This window comes from Lagenorhynchus albirostris, chromosome 4 (genome assembly GCF_949774975.1).
Source record: "Lagenorhynchus albirostris chromosome 4, mLagAlb1.1, whole genome shotgun sequence".
Classification (NCBI taxonomy): Eukaryota; Metazoa; Chordata; class Mammalia; order Artiodactyla; family Delphinidae; genus Lagenorhynchus; species Lagenorhynchus albirostris.
The window spans coordinates 117,733,694-117,755,415 of NC_083098.1; the positions used below are offsets into that span (position 1 = coordinate 117,733,694).

Consider the following 21,722-nt stretch of genomic DNA (forward strand, 5'->3'; position numbering starts at 1 on the left):
GGTGATTAACCCCGCTGTGGTTCTTCCGTTGTACCTCGACATATCCTGAGCATATTTCTCACATGATATTGCTATGTTTTTGTTTTGTTTTGCTCCTAGTAGACGCTAAGGTCTTTGAAGACAGGGGCTATGTTTATTTGCTATTGTATCCCCATCATGTATAGCAGAGGGCATGGCACAGATTAGGCATTCCATATGAGTTTGATGAATGAATCATTGAATAAGGGGGCACTATATTTTAGATAACTGTATGAACTAATTATTAATAACACTTTAAGTCCCTCCTGCCTCTATATCCCATGATTCCATCCTTTATTCATTTCTTTGAGCATTTAGAAATACTTGTTAATAAGACATTCTGCAGAAATACAAACTAGAGATGTATATGTGTATTTTTGAGACTGAAAATATTAGCAAGTAAGGAAACAAGAAAAAGCTTTATTTTATTTAATCCTAAGTAAACCTTAAAAAAGCATGGGGACTGTGAAGATAAAAAGTGCATTAAAAATATCATTCATAATGACTAAAAAAAAAACCATAAGAACATTTAGGTAACCCGGGCCACTTCAGATTCCAAGGCTTGATGTCTTTTTAATTCCACCAAAGCAAGAACTAAAGTTCATTTAATAACTAAAGGAGGGAATTCTTTCTATATTATGGTTCAGGACTCAATTCAGAGCAAACAACTCATACTTAGTTAATTTAGGCCAAATGTAGGCCAACATCACGGTGTCTAAATGAGCAGAAACTAAGCAGGAACCACTCTTTGAGTAAGAGGAAACCATAGCATTTTACATAACTAGTTTGGAAGGATGGGGACATTGAGGTCTTCTCTGCAATCACATGCTGCCGAAGATTACTAGATGCTTGGCCATTCATGAGGAAACAATAATATACCCTTAAGTCACTCATTCGACTTTGTTCAAAATATTTACATTCAAAAATGTGTCCAAACTGCTCTTTCATAGCACTTTGTTTTAGTGTGGCTTTCTTGACTACGGCTAGTTATTGCCTCACAAATCCACAGAAGTCATATAATTATGACTTCCCTGATTTGTCCCATAAGGCATTACAGGCCTGCATAAGCAGATCGCCCTAGGAATTCAGCCACACAACCAAGTATTTGGTCACAAGAAAGTCAAACAGGAAGAAGCGACATGACACTCCATTTGTTCACAGACTGGATATTAGAAAAATATGCAGGTGTCCAGTCAGCAACCAAAAGCAAAGACTTTAAAACTGAGAGATTCATTTTTAATAATTCTGACTGCCTTGTGCTACCTGTTTTGCTTTTTTTATTTTTTAGTGTAAAATGAAACGCTCTTTTAGCTCTTTGGAAGAGAGGATTCATCCCTAAACTCACTTTTTTGTTTTAATCATGTTTCCCACTATAAGAATGTCAGTTGCTCCCTCTTCAAACCTTATGAAAGTGACCCTAAAAATATGCCATTTTTTCACAGAAGCATTATTAAAAATTAAACTTTCACATGAGACAATTGGGAATATGAAACAAGATAACCAGAGCTGTTCCAATTGAGATGATCACCCTGGATCCAATACAAGGTATTGAAATCACTCAGTGGCATGAGAACTAGTAAGAAGAAAGAGAAAGCCATAGCAGTGTCTGTTGATGCTTGAAGATTTTGTAAGTGCTTAAAGACAAAAAGCCTTCACTATCAATGAAGTTATGAAGTAACCTGGGAGGCCTGAGGCTCCTAGCCTGGTACTCATACTTTATTCTTCTTACAAATCACTCCCTAACTTCTATGTTGCACTTTTTCAAAAAAATTCTTTTCCCTTTTCTTTTTCTGTTCAAAGTTTCTAGTGATAACAGTTTTGATGAAATTTTTCTTTTCTAAAATTTTACAAAGTCAGAGGTCACATTACTCCCCAAGTGACATACCTGTACACATCTCGTTGGAGATTTCTGGTTCTCTCAATTCCTTAAGGAACTATATCCAAACAGCGTAGCAGAGATTGGCTGTTCACCAATTTTGTTTACTTTTTCTTCTAAGCCCACAGCTACATTTCACTCTCTCCTTTGCAGTTATGTGTGAAAATGTGACTTGACACTTGCCAAAGAAATGCGGTCAGCAGTGATATAAACCATAAACTCTTGTACTTCTAGTGCTGGCCAAAAGAATCCTCCCACCTGACTGTCCATTCTCTTTCTTTCTTTATCTTATCCAGTGGCTGTATGCCTATGCCCAGGGTAACCTCAGAACACACATATGGAAGATGGCAGAGTCCCCAGAGTCTTGCCCTTCATCATGTACAAGAAATCAATGTCTACTGTGGTAAGCCAGTAACATCTCAGAGCTTGTCTGTTAAAACAGCTACAGTCATTCTAAAACAGATGGGATCCAGAAATAGACCACAGGAAAGAATAGTCTTGCAAAAACTACATTGTCAATATTTTGGTATGTCTCTCTCCTCTTCCTTCTGCTCCTCCTTTTTTTTCTTTTTTTACTTTAACACCTTTACTTATCTCAGTTTGCGGGGTATTTTTCCTTTATCTCTGCCCCTTCAAGAATTCCAAAATTCTGTTTAATCTGGCACTAAATCTACATAAACAATATCAAAAGAAGCACTGAAACAAATTGCCACTGAACACGGCAATGTTCAAACACGGCCTGAACCACTGAACCACTCAAAACAGAAGATGTGAAAAGACACTGGGGAATCTGTTCTATGTAAGAATTATAGTTATGGCCCTTTTTCTACCTTTTGTTCCAGGACACAAAGCTGTATGCAGGGTTCCAAAATGAACTACCCATCTGTGACAACCTATGGTCATTCTATTATAACTCTGTTCCCAAACAGCCATTAGACACAAATTAATTCTCCAGGTTTGTTTTGTTTGTTTATCTGGTTTGTTATGGTGACTACATCTGAATTTATCGAGCCATCTTGGTATTTTATAGTGATACCGTTTCCTGCAAGATGAGTGGTTTTCTCCCTCCATCAAAAATGACATCTTATTATTACAGAAAAAAAGAACAGTAACCACACATTCAAAAGCACACTCTTTGAGCCCAAACAGAAATCAAAATACTTTTATAATTAAGCAAGAATATAGCAAAAGCAATTAAAGGAACATTTGCTGAAAAACTCCATTACAATTTTATGTTCAGTTTTCTCAACTCAAGAGCCAAAGCTCGTATCTCCACACAATTTACTTCTGTTAGATGAAAATTAGATGATTTATAAGTGTGTTTTGAGTAAAGAGCAATATGAAAGATCACATACAAGATGTAAGATCCACAGCTAGCTAAGTAAAGCCTAAAATGAACCTTAGATAATAGGTAGGATAAGATACAACAAAGAAGATACTTGCAAAGAAGTTGGTAACACTTCAAGCTTACCTGCCTAAAACACAACTTGTAGAAATATGGGGGGAAAATGGGTTTTGAAGAGAGACAGAACTGGGTTCAAGTTCCAATTCTGCCTCCTACTAAATGTGAATCCTTGGGTGGGCTAATTTACTTGATCTGCCTAACCCTCGGTTTCTTCCTCTGTAAATGGGTATAATATATCTCTAGTTCACAGGGCTAGCATGAGAATTGGTATGTAAAGTGACGCATATTAGGTAGTTATTATAAATTGTAGTTATGAAAGTATCTGGAAAAGATTATCTATTGGCTTAAAAGTCATATTGTCTTTTTTCCGTATAAAGTAAAGATATCAGAGTTTCTCATCTAAAAGTTCTATAGAGATTTCTTTTCCTAATTCATCTACCACATTGGCAGAAACAGCATTGTAAGCTTAACTTGGCTAAGTCTGCTTCATTCATCTGTCAACAAGATTCTGGGCTTCAAATCGAGCTGACAATTGTTGAAGGTGGACAGAACAGAACAGGCTGCACCATGGTGTTGTATTTCACACCTCAGAGGGTTCTATGCTACCAACAATAACATCATATCTCTGTCAGTCAAGCACAATTATAGGGTTCGATAGACTGATACAAATAAAAAAGCCAGTTAAAACAGATCTCCTGAGTCTGTTCTGGATATGGTTATGGAACTTGTTTGATTCTGTTACCTGTGAATAGTAGAATGGCACCTACCTTGGGGACGAAAGGACAAAGAGAGGCCATCCCCTATTGACTCTAAAAAAAGGTCAAAACGAGTGCACAATTTGCTACAACTAAAAATGCTGAAGTTATTTTGTAAATGTTGATCATACTATTTGCTTCCTATTGAAACACGAATGTGTTTTTGAGATATCCAAAACAGAAGGTACAATTTCACGCCATCTGGAATCAGGTAACACAATGGTCAGGCAAATCACTCAAGCAAATACATTTGTAAAATCCAAGCTAGGCGCTCAAAGCACTTGCATGGATTTCTTTAGAGCAGTGTTTTAATACATATCACTTTCATGAGAAAGAAAATAGAAAAAAGCACCTGATATTCACATCAAAATAAATTACATACATTATCATAAAATTGCTACATTGTGGCTGCTTATAGCAAAGAATCCTGTGGTAGCAATATCTTTTTGTCAAAATGGGTAAGGCTGAGAAACAAGCTGAACAGCTTCCTAAAGAGTAAATCGATATGTGGGATCTAATTCAAGTAGTATTTCAAGTTTTAAATTATACATGATCTCAATATGCAAGATACAGAAACTGACAAAAGTAACACTCTAGCCACAAATAATTCTAGTGTGATACCGCCAAGTTTTCCAAAATATATCAAATGAAGATGTAAATGTAAGGCGTCTAAATTAAATTTTATTATGAAGTGTTTCTCCCCCCCACCCCTTTAATGTTACTTGAGAGTATTACTGAAGAAGGGCAATGAAAAAACGTTACTCTTAGTGACAAAAGAGATCTGCCAATGTCCCTCCAGGAAAACCAATCTTTCATTTGTTTGTTTGTTGTGATGAGTGCCCTAATTCTGTCTTTGCACCAATGAGCACATTTCACAACAAAGTCAAAGTGAGTGGCAAGAAAATACACATCAGCCCTTGAGCAAGTGTTCATGGAACATTCTCCAGAATAGATCATATCTTGGGTCAGAAATCAAGTGTTGGTAAATTTAAGAAAATTGAAATTGAATCAAGTATCTTTTCTGACCACAATGCTATGAGACTAAGTATCAATTACAGGAAAAAATCTGTAAAAAATACAAACACATAGAGGCTAAACAATACACTACTTAACCAAGAGACACTGAAGCAATCAAACAGGAAGTTAAAAAATACCTAGAAACAAATGACAATGAAAACACGATGACCCAAAACTTATGGGATGCTGCAAAAGCAGTTCAAAGACGGAAGTTTATAGCAATACAAGTCTACCTCAAGAAACATCTGAAATAAACAGCCTAACCTTACACGTAAAGCAATTAGAGAAAGAAGAACAAAAAAACCCCAAACTTAGCAGAAGAAATCAGAAACAACAGATCAGAAATAAATGCAAAAGAAATAAAGGAAATGATAGCAAAGATCAATAAAACTAAAAGCTGGTTCTTCTAGAAAATAAACTAATTTGATAAGCCATTAGCAAGACTCATCAAGAAAAAAAGGGAGAGGACTCAAATCAATAGAAATGAAAAAGGAGAAGTAACAACTGACACTGCAGAAATACAAAGGATCATGAGAGATTACTACAAGCAACTGTATACCAATAAAATGGACAACTTGGAAGAAATGGGCAAACTCTTAGAAAAGCACGACCTTCTGAGACTGAACCAGGAAGAAATAGAAAATATAAACAGACCAATCACAAGCACTGAAATTGAGACTGTGATTAAAAATCTTCCAACAAACAAAAGTCCAGGACCAGATGGCTTCACAGGAGAATTCTCTCACACATTTAGAGAAGAGCTAACATCTATCCTTCTCAAACTCTTCCAAAATATAGCAGAGGGAGGAACACTCCCAAACTCATTCTAGGAGACCACCATCACCCTGATACCAAAACCAAACAAAGATGTCACAAAGAAAAAAACTACAAGCCAATATCATTGATGAACATAGATGAAAAACTCCTCAACAAAATACTAGCAAACAGAATCCAACAGCACATTTAAAGGATTATACACCATGATCAAGTGGGCTTTATCCCAGGAATGCAAGGATTCTTTAATATATGCAAACTAATCAATGTGATACACCATAATAACAAATTGAAGAATAAAAACCATATGATCATCTCAATAGATGCAGAAAAAGCTTTCAACAAAATTCAACACTGATTTATGAAAAAACCCTCCAGAAAAAAGAAAAAACAAACAAACAAACAACAACAAATAAAACCTCCAGAAAGTAGACATAGAGGGAACTTATCTCAACATAATAAAGGCCATATATAACAAACCCACAGCCAACATCACCATCAATGGTGAAAAACTGAAGCCATTTCCACTAAGATCAGGAACAAGACAAGGTTGCCCACTCTCACCACTATTATTCAACATTGTTTTGGAAGTTTTAGCCACAGCAATCAGAGAAGAAAAACAAATAAAGGAATCCAAATTGGAAAAGAACAAGTAAAGCTGTCACTGTTTGCAGATGACATGATACTATACATAGAGAATCCTAAAGATGCTACCAGAAAACTACTAGAGCTAATCAATGAATTTGGTAAAGTAGCAGGATACAAAATTAATGCACAGAAATCTCTTGCATTCCTATACACTAATGATTAAAAATCTGAAAGAGAAATGAAGAAAACATTCCAATTTACCATTGCTGTTGCAATGTAAACAATAGAAATACCTAGGAATAAACCTACATAAGGAGACAAAAGACCTGTATGCAGAAAACGATAAGACACTGATGAAGGAAATTAAAGATGATACAAATAGATGGAGAGATATACCATGTTCTTGGATTGGAAGAATCAACATTGTGAAAATGACTATACTACTCAAAGCAATCTACAGATTCAATGCAATCCCTATCAAACTACAAATGGCATTTTTCACAGAACTAGAACAAAAAATTTCACAATTTGTGTGGAAACACAAAAGACCCCAAATAGCCAAAGCAATCTTGAGAAAGAAAAACGGAGCTGGAGGAATCAGGCTCCTGGACTTCAGACTATAACTCAAAGCTACACTAATCAAGACAGTATGGTACTGGCACAAAAAACAGAAATATAGATCAATGGAACAAGATAGAAAGCCCACACATAAACCCATGCATATATGGTCATCTTATTTTTGATAAAGGAGGCAAGAATATACAATGAAGAAAGGACAGCATCTTCAATAAGTGGTGCTGGGAAAACTGGACAGCTATAAGTGAAAGAATGAAATTAGAACACTCCCTAACACCATACACAAAAATTAATGCAAAATGGACTAAAGACCTAAATGTAAGGCCAGAAACTATAAAACTCTTAGAGGAAAGCATAGGCAGAACACTCCATGACATAAATCACAGCAAGATCCGTTTTTACCCACCTCCTAGAGAAATGGAAATAAAAACAAAAATAAACAAATGGGACCTAATGGAACTTCAAAGCTTTTGCACAGAAAATGAAAAGATAAACAAGGCAAAAAGTCAATCTGCAGAATGGGAGAAAATACTTGCAAATGAAGCAACTGACAAAGAATTAATCTCCAACATTTATAAGCAACACATGCAGTTCAATATCAAAAAAACCAACAACCCAATTCCAAAATGGGCAGAAGACCTAAATAGATATTTCTCCAAAGAAGATATTCAGATTGCCAACAAACACATGAAAGGATGCTCAACATCACTAATCATTAGAGAAATGAAAATCAAAACTACAGTGAGGTGTCACCTCACACCAGTCAGAATGGCCATCATCAAAAAGTCTACAGTAAATGCTGGAGAGGGTGTGGAGAAAAGGGAACCCTCTTGCTCTGTTGGTGGGAATGTAAATTGATAGAGCCACTATGGCGAACAACAGTATGGAGGTTCCTTAAAGAACTAAAAGTAGACCTACCATATGACTCAGCAATCCCACTACTGGGCATATACCCTGAGAAAACCATAATTCAAAAAGAGTCATGTACCACAATGCTCATTGCGACACTATTTACAATAGCCAGAACATGGAAGCAACCTAAGTGTCCATCAACAGATGAATGGATAAAGAAGATGTGGCACATATACACAGTGGAATATTATTCAGCCATAAAAAGGAATGAAAGTGAGTTATTTGTAGTGAGGTGGATGGACCTAGAGACTGTCATACAGAGTGAAGTACATCAGAAAGAGAAAAATAGATACCGTATAGTAAAACATATATATATAATCTAAAAAAAAAAATAAAGGTTCTGAAGAACCTAGGGGCAAGACAGGAATAAAGATGCAGACATAGAGAATGGACTTGAGGACACAGGGAGGGGGAAGGGTAAGCTGGGATGAAGTGAGAGAGTGGCATGGACATATATACACTACCAAATGTAAAATAGATAGCTAGTGGGAAGCAGCCGCATAGCACAGGGAGATCAGTTCCGTGCTTTGTGACCACCTAGATGGGTGGCATAGGGAAGGTGGGGAGGAGATGCAACAGGGAGGAGATATGGGGATATATGTATATGTATAGCTGATTCACTTTGTTATACAGCAGAAACTAACATACCATTGTAAAGCAATTATACTCCAATAAAGATGTTAAAAAAATAAAGAAAATACACTTCAGGACACAAGGTTACACATCACAATCTTCCTGTACTTGTGAAACCACAGGACCACAGAGGCTCATGGTAGAAGGAAGCTGGAGGGATTTACTTCATATAGATTCTATGCCATGGATTGCTCATCAGTAGCAAGGCGATTTACCTTCTCTGACTACCTTTGTGATTTACATTAAATTTACGGAATGGAGGTGTGGGCAATTACCATTAAACTCACCACTTAAGTCTTGATATTTTATCCAATTTCTTATTTGTTGAGATAAATATTTTTCCTTGAACACAGAATTTGTGAAATAAAATGTTCTAAAAATAACTTTATAGAAACATTCAGATTTCAGTTTATGGAAAAGAAATGGAAGGAAAAATATGCAAAACATTAAATGATGCTAAAAATAGGAGGAGTATGGTCACTGCAAGTTATAATTGTCAATCATTGGATACTATATCTAAATAAATATAAAATTGATCAATCCATGTAATCATAATAATGCCACTGTTCATCCATTTTCTTCAGATACAAGAAAGATAGAGGTAGCCTCATCCACCAGAGGACAGACAGCAGAAGCAAGAAGAACTACAATGCTGCAGCTTGTGGAACAAAAACCACATTCACAGAAAGATAGACAAGAGGAAAAGGCAGAGGGCTATGTACCAGGTGAAGGAATAGGATAAAACCCCAGAAAATCAACAAAATGAAGTGGAGATAGGAAACCTTCCAGAAAAAGAACTCAGAATAATCATAGTGAGGGTGATCCAGGACCTCAGAAAAAGAATGTAGGAAAAGATAGAGAAGTTGCAAGAAATGTTTCACAAAGACCTAGAAGAATTAAAGAACAAACACCTATAAGAATTAAAGAACAAAAAAAGAGAGAGAAAAAAAAAAAGAGAGAGATGAACAATACAATGACTGAAATGAAAAATACACTGGAAGGAATCAATAGCAGAATAACTGAGGCAGAAAAATGGATAAGTGATCTGGAAGACAGAATGGTGGAATTTACTGCCACAGAACAGAATAAAGGAAAAAGAATGAAGAGAAATGAAGACAGCCTAAGAGACCTCTGGGACAACATTAAACACAACAACATTCACATTATAGGTGTCCCAGAAGGAGAAGAGACAGAGAAAGCACCCAAGAAAATAGCTGAAGAGATTATAGTCAAAAACTTCCCTAACATGGGAAAGAAAATAGTCACCCAAGTCCAGGAAGCATAGAGAGTCCCAGGCAGGATAAACCAAAGGAGAAACATGCGGAGACACATAGTAATCAAATTGACAAAAATTAAAGAGAAAGAAGAATTATTGAAGACAAGGGAAAAACAACAAATAACATACAAGGGAACTCCCATAAGGTTAACAGCTGATTTCTCAGCAGAAACTCTACAAGCCAGAAGGGAGTGGCATCAGATATTTAAAGTGATGAAAGGGAAGAACCTACAACCAAGATTACTCTACCCAGCAAGGATCTCATTCAGATTTGACAGAGAAATCAAAAGCTTTACAGACAAGTGAAAGCTAAGAGAATTCAGCACCACCAAACCACCTTTACAACAAATGCTAAAGGAATCTCTCTAAGTGGGAAACACAAGAGAAGAAAAGGACCTACAAAAACAAACCCAAAACAATTAAGAAAATGGTAATAGGAACAAAAATATCGACAATTACCTTAAACGTGAATGGATTCAATGCTCCAACCAAAAGACACAGGCTCGTTGAATGGACACAAAACCAAGACCCATATATATGCTGTCTACAAGAGACTCATTTCAGACCTAGGGACACATACAGACTGAAAGTGAGGGGATGGAAAAAGATACTCCATGCAAAAGGAAATCAAAAGAAAGCTGGAGTAGCAATACTCGTATCAGATAAACTAGACCTTAAAATGAAGTATGTTACAAGAGACAAGGAAGGACACTACATAATGATCAAGGGGTCAATCCAAAAAGAAGATATAACAATTATAAATATATATGCATCCAACATAGGAGCACCTCAATACATAAGGCAACTGCTAACAGCTATAAAAGAGGAAATTGACAGTAACACAATAATAGTGGGGGACTTTAACACCTCACACCAATGGACAGATCATCCAAACAGAAAATTAATAAGGAAACAGAAATTAAGGAAACACTCCCATTTATAACTGCAGCAAAAAGAATAAAATACCTAGGAATAAACCTACCTAGGGAGACAAAATACCTGTATGCAGAAAACTATAAGACACTGGTGAAAGAAATTAAAGATGATACAAACAGATGGAGAGATATACCATGTTCTTGTATTGGAAGAATCAATATTGTGAAAATGACTATATTGCCGAAAGCCATCTACAGATCCAATGCAATATCTATCAAATTACCAATCGCGTTTTTTACAGAACTAGAACAAAAAATCTTAAAATTTGTATGGAGACACAAAGACCCCAAATAGCCAAAGCAGTCTTGAGGGAAAAAAATGGAGCTGGAGGAATCAGACTCCCTGACTTCAGACTATACTACAAAGCTACAGTTATCAAGACAATATGGTACTGGCACAAAAACAGAAATATAGATCAATGGAATAGGATAGAAAGCCCAGACATAAACTCATGCACCTATGGTCAACTAATCTATGACAAAAGAGGCAAGGATATACAATGGAGGTAAGACAGTTTATGCAATAAGTGGTGCTGGGAAAACTGGACAGCTACATGTAAAAGAATGAAGTTAGAACACTCCCTAACACCATACACAAAAATAAACTCAAAATGGATTAGAGACCTAAATGTAAGACTGGGCACTATAAAACTCTTAGAGGAAAACATAGGAGGAACATTCTTTGACATAAATCACAGCAAGATCTTTTTTGATCCACCTCCTATAATAATGGAAATAAAAACAAAAGTAAACAAATGGGACTGAATGAAACTTAAAAGCTTTTGCACAGCAAAGGAAACCATAAACAAGACGAAAAGACAACCCTCAGAATGGGAGAAAATATTTGCAAACAAATCAACAAGGGATTAATCTCCAAAATATATAAACAGCTCATGTAGCTCAATATTAAAAAAACAAACAACCCAATCCAAAAATGGGCAGAAGACCTAAATAGACATTTCTCCAAAGAAGACATACAGATGGCCAAGAAGCACATGAAAAACTGCTCAACATCACTAATTATTAGAGAAATGCAAATCAAAACTACATGAGGTATCATCTCACACTAGTTAGAATGGGCATCATCAGAAAATCTACAAACAGTGCTGGAGAGGGTGTGGAGAAAAGGGAACCCTCTTCCGCTGTTGGTGGGAACGTAAATTGATACAGCCACTATGCAGAACAGTATGGAGGTTTCTTAAAAACTAAAAATAGAGTTACCATACGACCCAGCAATCCCACTACTGGCATATACCCAGATAAAACCATAATTCAAAAAGACACAGGCACCCCAATGTTCACTGCAGCCCTATTTACAATAACCAGGTCATGGAAGCAACCTAAATGCCCATCGACAGATGAATGGACAAAGAAGATGTGGTACATATATACAAGGGAATATTACTCAGCCATAAAAAGAATGAAATTGGGTCATTTGTAGAGACTTCATGGATCTAGAGACTGTCACACAGAGTGAAGTAAGTCAGAAAGAGAAAAACATATATCGTATATGAATGCATACATGTGGAACCTAGAAGAACGGTACAGATGAACCAGTTTGCAGGGAAGAAATAGAGACACAGAGGTAGAGAACAAACTTATGGATACCAAGGGGGGACAGTGGGGGGGTACGGGTGGTGGTGTGATGAATTGAGAGATTGGGATTGACATATATACATTAATATGTATAAAATGGATAACTAATAAGAACCTGCTGTATAACAACAACAACAAAAGAAATATAATGGAAATATTTTATCAAGCCACCTACTCTAAAGGAAAATTTGATGAAAAGCAAATACAATACCTTGAAAATCATATATGGGGGTTTAGAAATTGGAGGCTTAAGAGGATTTCATTACAAGGTATTTCACCCCTAAGGGCTCCCATGATACGGAGTCCCAAGTACTTACAGTAAGACTCCATTGTATTAGCAAAGGTAGCACAATGAATATATATATTTTTTCTCTTTTTCATATTCAATGGTTTTTTATCTTATCAAATGTGAGCAACTTAACTCGAGTTATCTTTTAGTCAGTATAAAAAAAGTGTGGATATATGTATATGTATAACTGATTCACTTTGCTGTACAGCAGAAACTAACACAACATTGTAAATCAACTATACGCCAATAAAAATTTAAAAACAAAACGAAAATAACACACAAAAGAAAACCTCATAATTACATATACCTTATTTCTTGGATCTGATGCAATTTGCTAAACACATTATAACTTCTTTAAAATCCATCTGAGATGCCATAGTATTAATGCTTATTGTATAGATTAGCCATTTTACATTTTTTGCTTATGCTTTTATTATATGTAATTATTTATATCAAGAAATATAATTTGATATCGAATCACTATGTTGTACCCCTGAAACTAATATAATATTGTAAATCAACTATATTTCAATAAGAAATACAATTTGACCCATGGCTAGCCAAACCTGTGTAACAATGAGCCATATTATAATATACTTACAATTTCAAGGAAGAAGGATAACGTGGTAAGCAGAAAGCATTTACAGTCAGACATATCTAACTGAATTCCAACTTTGCAAACCCTCTTTAGCTGTACAGCCATTGATAATTAACCTCTATGAGCCTCAGTTTCCTTGTTGACAATGGTAATGTTTAGAGACATGAATGGGGATGGTAGCATCAGAGACAAAATAAATGTATGTAAAGTGCCTAGAATACTGCCTGTCATACACAGGGGCTTAAAACATATTAGTCCTCTTTTTTAGTATATAATAAGAAAAGGAAAAAACAATTGAAATGTTCTAGGTGGAGAACCTGAACTAATAGATGGCCCCCTGAAAGCAAGAGCCCAATATGGGTGTCTAAACTTGTGAAGGACCAAACAGGAAATACTAGAATCCTCAATATCATAAGGCAGAAATGAGATTTAACTGCCTCTTTGCCTGCCTAATACTTACCTCCACAAAAAGAAGCCTTGAACGCTCTATTCTGGATGTAATCTCCAGAGTTTCCTTTGGGTAGCAGTGGTTTGTTTCTAGTTTTAAAGACAGTCAAATATGAAGCCAAAGAATAAGGCTCCTAGACCTGGGGCATGCCATCTGCCTAGCATTAAGCAAGAGCTGAAGTCAGTTACAGAAGCAAAGTCATTTCTAACATGATTTATGTTCCATCCTTGAACGTGGCAGGAAGACTGCAAAAGATATTTGGAAGCCAATGCTTCCTGTGAATAAAGTAAACGAGTATATGCTAAGCCCCTCTCCCTGGACCATGCTGGCCTGTTAGAGAAGTTGCCAATGCAGAGTCTATGAACCCTGGAGCAAACCGACTATTCGGGATGAGAAAATATCTCCAGGGCAATGATCATTGCTACCGTAAACGTACAGAGCACAGTACGGCACCGGGGTCAGACGACAGATATCCAGGATATTACTCAAAAACACATCTAGCTCAAAGCTGACAAGATAATCTGTTCCTGTGAGTACAAAGCAGGCTGGAATGCTGCAGCCATGACCTACACAAGGAAAGAAAAAAGAAAGTGCAACTCTCCAAGGGCTCCAACTCAAGCTCTTTATGCAGGCAAAACTCCAAGGCACTTCAAAGGGAGTGTTGCTTATGGAAAGAGCGCTGAACCAAGCCCACCGGGGGTATCACTTCCACGATCATGTTGCCATCTACATTTCGTGAACTGGCAAATGCAAATATTTCAGATACAAGCTTAAACGAATGAAAAAAGAAGTGTGAAAAAGCTTGAGGGTTTGCTCGCAAAGAAACCTCAGTATTTCAGGAAAAGCATTTAATATCAGGAGCTTCATAAGTTATTCCAAAATTCCCAAGACAGTAATTGGTTTGTGATCGTATTAGAAATAAAAGTTTTTTTTTAATTGCACTCCTACATATCACATGATCACAAAACAGTATACTTAAAAACTAATGTCCCACAGTTAAATACTCTTAAAAAGGTCAGCAACATTTTTCTAATCAAAATATAGAGTATATTTTGATGTTTTAACAGTTTTAACATACGTGATTTGATTAACGTAGAGGAGCCAGAATGCAGCAAATATACTTACAGGAGGACCTATGGTGGGGGGAGAGTAGAGAGAATAAGAAAAAGAGAGAGGCAAATTAGTGAATATACAAATAGTAAGATTTAATAAAAGATTAGAACATCATAATAATCATCAGCACAATACAAGAGACATAGAAATCACTTAAGAATTTAGTGCCTCTCAGTCATTTTTTAGATCATGAACCTATTATGAGACCATATCAGAAAAATGCATTTACATCTATGTACACACAAAATTTTATGTAAAATTTCACAGAATATTCCCTGAGGACTGTTTATGAATTACTCAGAAGTTCATATATTTTAAGAAAAGACTGTCTAATTTATACACCTAAAAATTTAGATAAAATATGAATTAGGAAGAGCGTTAGTCATTTATGATAGACCAGTTGTAGACAATTGATATATAAATTTCTTGAGTTTGGTAAAATGGCTAAATCAGAAAGATACCTGCTATTTGTTCTAAGAATGTTTATCTTTCAGTAGTATTGTCAATATATAAAAGACTAAGTCCTGATGTTTATGTAAGTTTCTTTAAAACTATGTATTCTCATCAAAACACAGGCAAAGTCTAAGAAAATTTCAATATCTCGCACACCATATGTTCAATGAAAGCACCAGTTCTCAGTAGCCAAGAAGTTGGGAATTGATTTTTATATTTTATGTAAAACTGCATAAGTACAAAATTTTCACTATTTTTTCCTAATCCTCTTTCTTTCTTTCAACACAAAGATCAATTCAGTGATTATTTGGGTCCACCAATGTTTTATCATTTCTTTTTCCTCAAAAACATTTCTAAAGCATCCTCTATTATAAAACTTTGCACTCAATGAAAGGGATACCTATACAATTTTCCAGTTACTTAGAGTGAATGAGGTTTAAAGATAACTTTTGATAATTCTCTTAAAGGAATTAAGCAGCTATGTTTTCATAAAACCCTTTTTACTTTGACATCATATTTCCAAAAGGGAGAGGAAATGAGACAAAAAAAATCAATCTGCCGTCTGCTCTTTTTGATAGGTTAGTTTTTCTATTTTTTAACCCTTAGTAGATTGTTTTTAATATTAATAAATACTTGTAGAAAATGCTGAAAATAGCATTTCTTAGTACACTAAAATCAAAACTTAAATTATCTTCCTCTTATCTTGCAAGGAAGAATTGATGTCCTGTTAAGACTTCACATTTACATTTACATTTTTGGAGCCCTAGACTTTATAAAACTAGTAAAACCATAAGTGAACACACTCATTTGAATATCTTGATTTCAGAAAAAAAAGGTTTTATTTGAATTTGCATATAGGGATTTGGCCTGAAAGCAAAAAACAAAACAAAACAAAAATCACTAAAATGGGTGTCAGGACAACTGGTTGTGCTTCTAGTTCTGCTCATAAAAAATTGCATGGCTTTGGCTGAACCACCTGACTGCTCTGGGTCGCCATTTCCTCAACTATAAAATGAAAACCCTGGATTGATTACTAAAGTTCCTGTCATCACTAAAATTCTATGGTTATACAAGAGGAATAAAAATTCTTAAATTGTGAAAAGAAGGAGAGTTAAAGCATGACAAAATTTTACCAGTTGGATAAAATCATAATCAGGTTTCCAGGACATGTGCCCCAGTGTCCCAAGGCAGATGTTTCCGCAGAGTGTGCATTGATTGACCACCTATGTAGGTGGAAAGATGGGTGATGCTGTCATACTGCATGTGGCTAAGAAACCCTCTGCTGTACACTGAAAGGGCAGATTTAACTTGACACAGTAAATAAGCCAAAATTGGGTGCCAGGGGTTAGTAAACTGTAATTAATAATATTTTGCAAACTTCTCCTTCCTACTGTTTGATGGAAATAAGAAGATAAAAAAAAATTCTATGTGTAGCAGAGAAGATATAAACATCTCACAAACACACACACACACACACACACGCATGCGCACATGCACACAACAGCCAACAGAACAATATAATTACTAATTAGGAGGAACAGATGTGGGAACCTAGCCAGAACATGAATGACACAGAACAGCTGAAAGAGAGACTTACCAGATTCTCCTCTTCGGCCCCTTTTACCTCGTTTCCCCGGAGGGCCTGAAATAAAAAGAACAGTTTTTGGAATTTTTGGTTCCAAAATGGCTAGTAAATGATTTCTATATATCTTGTCACTGTTTTTAACTAACGTGAAAAGGACCAGAGATTTGTAAAGGCCAACTCTGCCTCTGGCATTTCAGCATAACTGTTAAGCTTCATTTAATTATAAAAGCTGTCCTAGATCTCTAACCAACTAGTGTTACTTAGAAACACTAAAGATTCAGAATTTTTGTTCATCCTGCCCAGGTATCATCAATAAGAAAGGGTTCGCTAAGCAAACTGGTGGTGTTGAGATTTCATGTTTCTTAGGAAAATTTCTTTTCTGAAGGTTTCAGCATATTAATAATTAAAAGTACTAAGTACAAATGATTACAGTTTCTCTTTAGTCAGGTTCCTCATGCTTCCCTTGAAAATATTTAGTTGGCAGTTAATTAAACATATATATTAATAATGTAAATAATCTTTACAAATATTTCTATTTTATTAAATGTGAATTTTCATCTATTGGAATTTCTCTAATTAAGAACCAGCTGAGTTAAAATCACAACGCTTTTAATTGGAAAGTGTTTAGGTAGTAAGTATTGGTCTCATTTTTCTAAGGGGCTAGCTCATTATTGTCATTCAATAAATGTTGAGTCTTTACGGTGATCTCATTTTAAAAGTGAAGAAATAACCTTTTTTTTTCAGTGAGTTCCCTATGAAGACCACCAAGCCAATATGTGTCAGACTTGCACAAGTTTCTAGACGTTCATGGTTTTCAAGCCATTATTCTCAACTATATAATTTCTGCCCTCATTTCCTTGGTTAGGAATAGCTCCCGCTGAACTATGATCCCAGCAAATAGAAGAGAATAATTAGCCCACAGTGAGAATTGAGGTCTTAAAATATTTGCTGGGAGAAAGAGGCCAAGGAAAATACAGAACTGCTTGGTTTTGAAGAATGAGTTGCAAAGTTGGACTGATGACTTCTAAACTCTAGAAGGTTCAAGGCACAGGCGTTGGCACCCAGTTGACTCTTAATGTGATCCTGAGCTACCGACTTCCATATGGAAACACTATCACGAGAAATAGAAACATCAGTGGGCCAGGTTAGTTTCCCTGCAAGCCCTTACACAGAGTAAGTCTGGCCCTCTGTGTTTTGTAAGAGGTTAAAAACAACCAAGCAATAGAATCAATTGAAAATATTAGGAGAAGCGGCTTTGTAGCAGAATCCAAAATTGTCATTCGAAATTTCAGGTTTCCTTCTGTGTTCTGAAATAAAGGGAGATTTTCATCACACTCAAGTTATCCTTGGCCAGACTGAGAGCAGAAGGAGAATCATATAAATAGGTAAATAAACCCAGCGGAATCCTAATAGGTATGAAAAATATACATTTATACACATGCTCAAACATACACAGACACAGGTATATATTGACAAATTCTGATATATAATATACAATGTCCTTTGGATTAGGAATCAGATTTTTTTATATTACAAAATTACTTTAAGAAGTGTTTAGCAACAACTAGATACTTATGATGTCTGTGGTCTGCACAGTAGGGACTATAGGTCATGTATAAGATGTATATCTGCTCTGAAGAAGCAAAGAAGTTGAAAAGACTAAAATAACACACATGAAAAATTCGTTAGTAGTATATGTTGTGAAGGTGGCACAATGAGTTTGTGCTCTGATTTGTTCCTTCTACTCTAAACACATGGTCAGTTATAAAAGGAGAAAAACATTTAAAAGTATTTGCATTCAAAAAAGACATGGGCATGTCCACAGGCCAGAAATGTACCAGAACTGGAAAGTGGAGAGCAGGGATAAACTATGAGCTAGCCTGGCTCTGGTTCTAGAAGTAGAAATGGTGGCTATGGGTTCTATCCCTGAAGAATAAATACTCAAAAATTCTCTAATCAGATTCAGACTCACTTCTTAAAGCTGGGGGCTTATAAATGCTAAAGAGAAGCTTTAAAAAAATCTGGATCTCTGGCTTAAAGGCCGGAGAATATAGATATAAACTCTCAATCAGAAAACGAAGTAAGCATCTGCTGGTTTGATGCCTGATTCTGTGATATTCCAAACATAAATCTGCGACAGGAGTCCTGAAATATCATTTTAAGACAACTCTGGTCTAGAAAGCTGGGAGGTCAGGTAAAGACAGACATAAAATGATTAGGTAAGAAAAGGTGAGTATAGAGGAAAGAAAGGCAGACACACACAGAGAGAAAACTACACACACACACACACACACACACACACACACACACACACACACACACACACTAAAAACCTCCTACTCATAATGAGTATAGAAGTCAAAGTTCCAAAACATATGAAGAAATCTAATGCTAAGAAAGGTAGCACTAAATAATAAGATCATGAATTCTTCCTAGGTAAAATTAATTAATTTTAAGAAACCATCAGACGAAGATTAGTACGTTAATTATGCTTTAAGAGATAAATGAAGAAGTAATACCCATTAAAGAGCAAGAGGTTTTGAATGTAAACAAGGAAAAAAAAGAACAAGTGGATATGAAAGAGAACCCTTTAGAAATCTTGAAAATGTCATTGAAATTTAAAAAAAAGATAAATCAGTTAAATGCTAGCCTGGATATGGTTGAAGAAGGAACAGTCATGGAAGATGTAGAATGCAGCCCAGAGAGACAGATTGAGTATCTATCTATGTATCTGACTATCCACTGTAGTCTGAATGTACATGTCCCGCAAATTCACAGGTTGAAATTCTAACTCCCGAAGATGATAATTTGGGGAGTGGGGTCTTTGGGAGTTGCTTAAATCATGAAGCTGGAGACCTCAAGAATGGGGCTTATAAAAAAGACCCCACAGAGACCCCTAGCCCCTTCCACTATGTGAGGACACAGTGAAAAGACTCCAGCTATGAACCAGGAAGAGGGCCCTTACCTGAAGGTGACCATGCCGAAACCTTGATCTTAGAGGTCCCAGCCTCCTGAACTGTGAGAAATGAATTTTTGTTGTTTATAAGCCACCCAGCCTGTGGTATTTTGTATTAGCAGCCCAAACAGAATGACTCTATCTACTATCTATCTATCTATCTATCTATCATCTATCTGTCTGTCTATGTATCTATCTATCCATCTATGTTAAGAAGAAAATTTTTACTTATAAAAGAACTCAAAAGAAATGATAGAGAAGACTTTGTTTAAGAGATAATAGATGAGAATATTCTAGAATTGAACTTAGGAGACCTAAGATTGAACTTATACTCCAAGTGGCAAGTAAAAATAAATCACACTTAAACACAAAGGAGAAATTCAGAAATATTCATGGATAAAGAGAAAATGTTAAGAACTACCAGTGGGAAGATTACAATGGAAGATACCTAACTGACTGCTCTCTCATCCACAACAAAGGTGCCAGAGGGCCCAGAACTGATTTTTAGGAAAAGCCTTAGAAACCTATAATTATGTTTGTTTATTGGAATTAGTTTGTCACTTTCCTCCTGAGGAATATTCCTTTTAAATAGTAGAATCTATCAAGTAAAAACAATAGATTACATAAATGTTTAAAAATGATTTAAAATAAACTTTTTAAAAATTTAAAAGATATCAGATTATAAAAAATGATCAGAGAAGCAATGATAGTTTTGAAGAAACCAAGAAACAAAGTTAAAGGGATTCCCTGGTGGTCCAGTGGTTAGGACTCAGCCCTTCCACTGCCATTGGCCCAGGTTCGATCCTGGTTAGGGAACTGAGATCCCGTAAGCCACGTCAAAAAAAAAAAAGGAACATGTCTGCCTTAAATATTCAATTTAAGAAATGAATCAAATGCTGTGGGAAATTTGCTCGTTATATTGAGAGTTGAGAAAAAATAAAATCGAAGGAAACTGAAAAGATACTTGGTAAGACAGATATCTATTGAATATGACAAGGTTTTCCAAAGAATTTCATAATATTTGAGAGAAAAAATTAAGCTAAACTAAGTTATGAGAAGATGGGAATCCAAATCCTATTGGATTTACAAAGAAAATACTTGATTTGAGAAGAGCATGTTATAATTGCTATAAGAAACAGAAGACTGAAGTGAGCATTATATTGAACTTGTGAACTAATAAATTATACAAAACTCGCAGTAACACATAAAGATCTTGCTTACAAAGAAAATAAATAGAAGTTTTGAAAAAGTCTACTTTGCAGATGAGATAATTTGATATCACTCCTGAATTTAAAGGCAAAAATAATTTAAAACTTATATACATGGGATGAATTTGACAATGGGCAGCTGGCAGATCACCAGAGTGAAAAAGAAGAAAAGACAAATGATAGATATTTCCCAGACAAAACCGATGTTAACAATAGCTAACAGCAGTTGAAAAAAATATTCCCATATATACAATGGAATATTACTCAGCCATAAAAAGAAAGGAAATTGAGTTACCTGAAGTGAGGTGGATGGACCTAGAGTCTGTCATACAGAGTGAAGTAAGTCAGAAAGAGAAAAACAAATACCGTATACTAACGCATATATATGGAATCAAAAAAAAAAAAAAAGGTACTGATGAACCTAGTTGCAGGGTAGGAGTAAAGATGTAGACATAGAGAATGGACTTGAGGAAACAGGGTGGGAGGGGGAAGCTGGGGTGAAGTGAGAGTAGCATCGACATATATACACTACCGAATGTAAAATAGCTAGTGGGAAGCAGCAGCATAGCACAGGGAGAGCAACTCAGTGCTTTGTGATGACCTAGAGGGGTGGGATAGGGAGGATGGGAGGGAGGGGATATGGGGACATATGTATGCATGTGGCTGATTCACTTTGCTGTACAACACAAACTAACACAGTATTGGGAAGCA

At 35.8% G+C, this 21,722-nt stretch overlaps 1 protein-coding gene across 1 annotated transcript in view; it reads right to left on the bottom strand.

Annotated features, from left to right (window-relative positions):
- The window catches only part of COL25A1 (collagen type XXV alpha 1 chain), a 452,466-nt gene that overhangs the window by 184,449 nt on the left and 246,295 nt on the right, over window positions 1–21,722 (bottom strand). The window contains exons 3-4 of the mRNA XM_060147387.1: window positions 16,860–16,904; window positions 14,822–14,829 (exon numbers count right to left, since the gene is read on the bottom strand). Coding sequence (XP_060003370.1) covers window positions 14,822–14,829; window positions 16,860–16,904 — 53 coding nt within the window. The remainder of the gene's footprint in view (window positions 1–14,821; window positions 14,830–16,859; window positions 16,905–21,722) is intronic.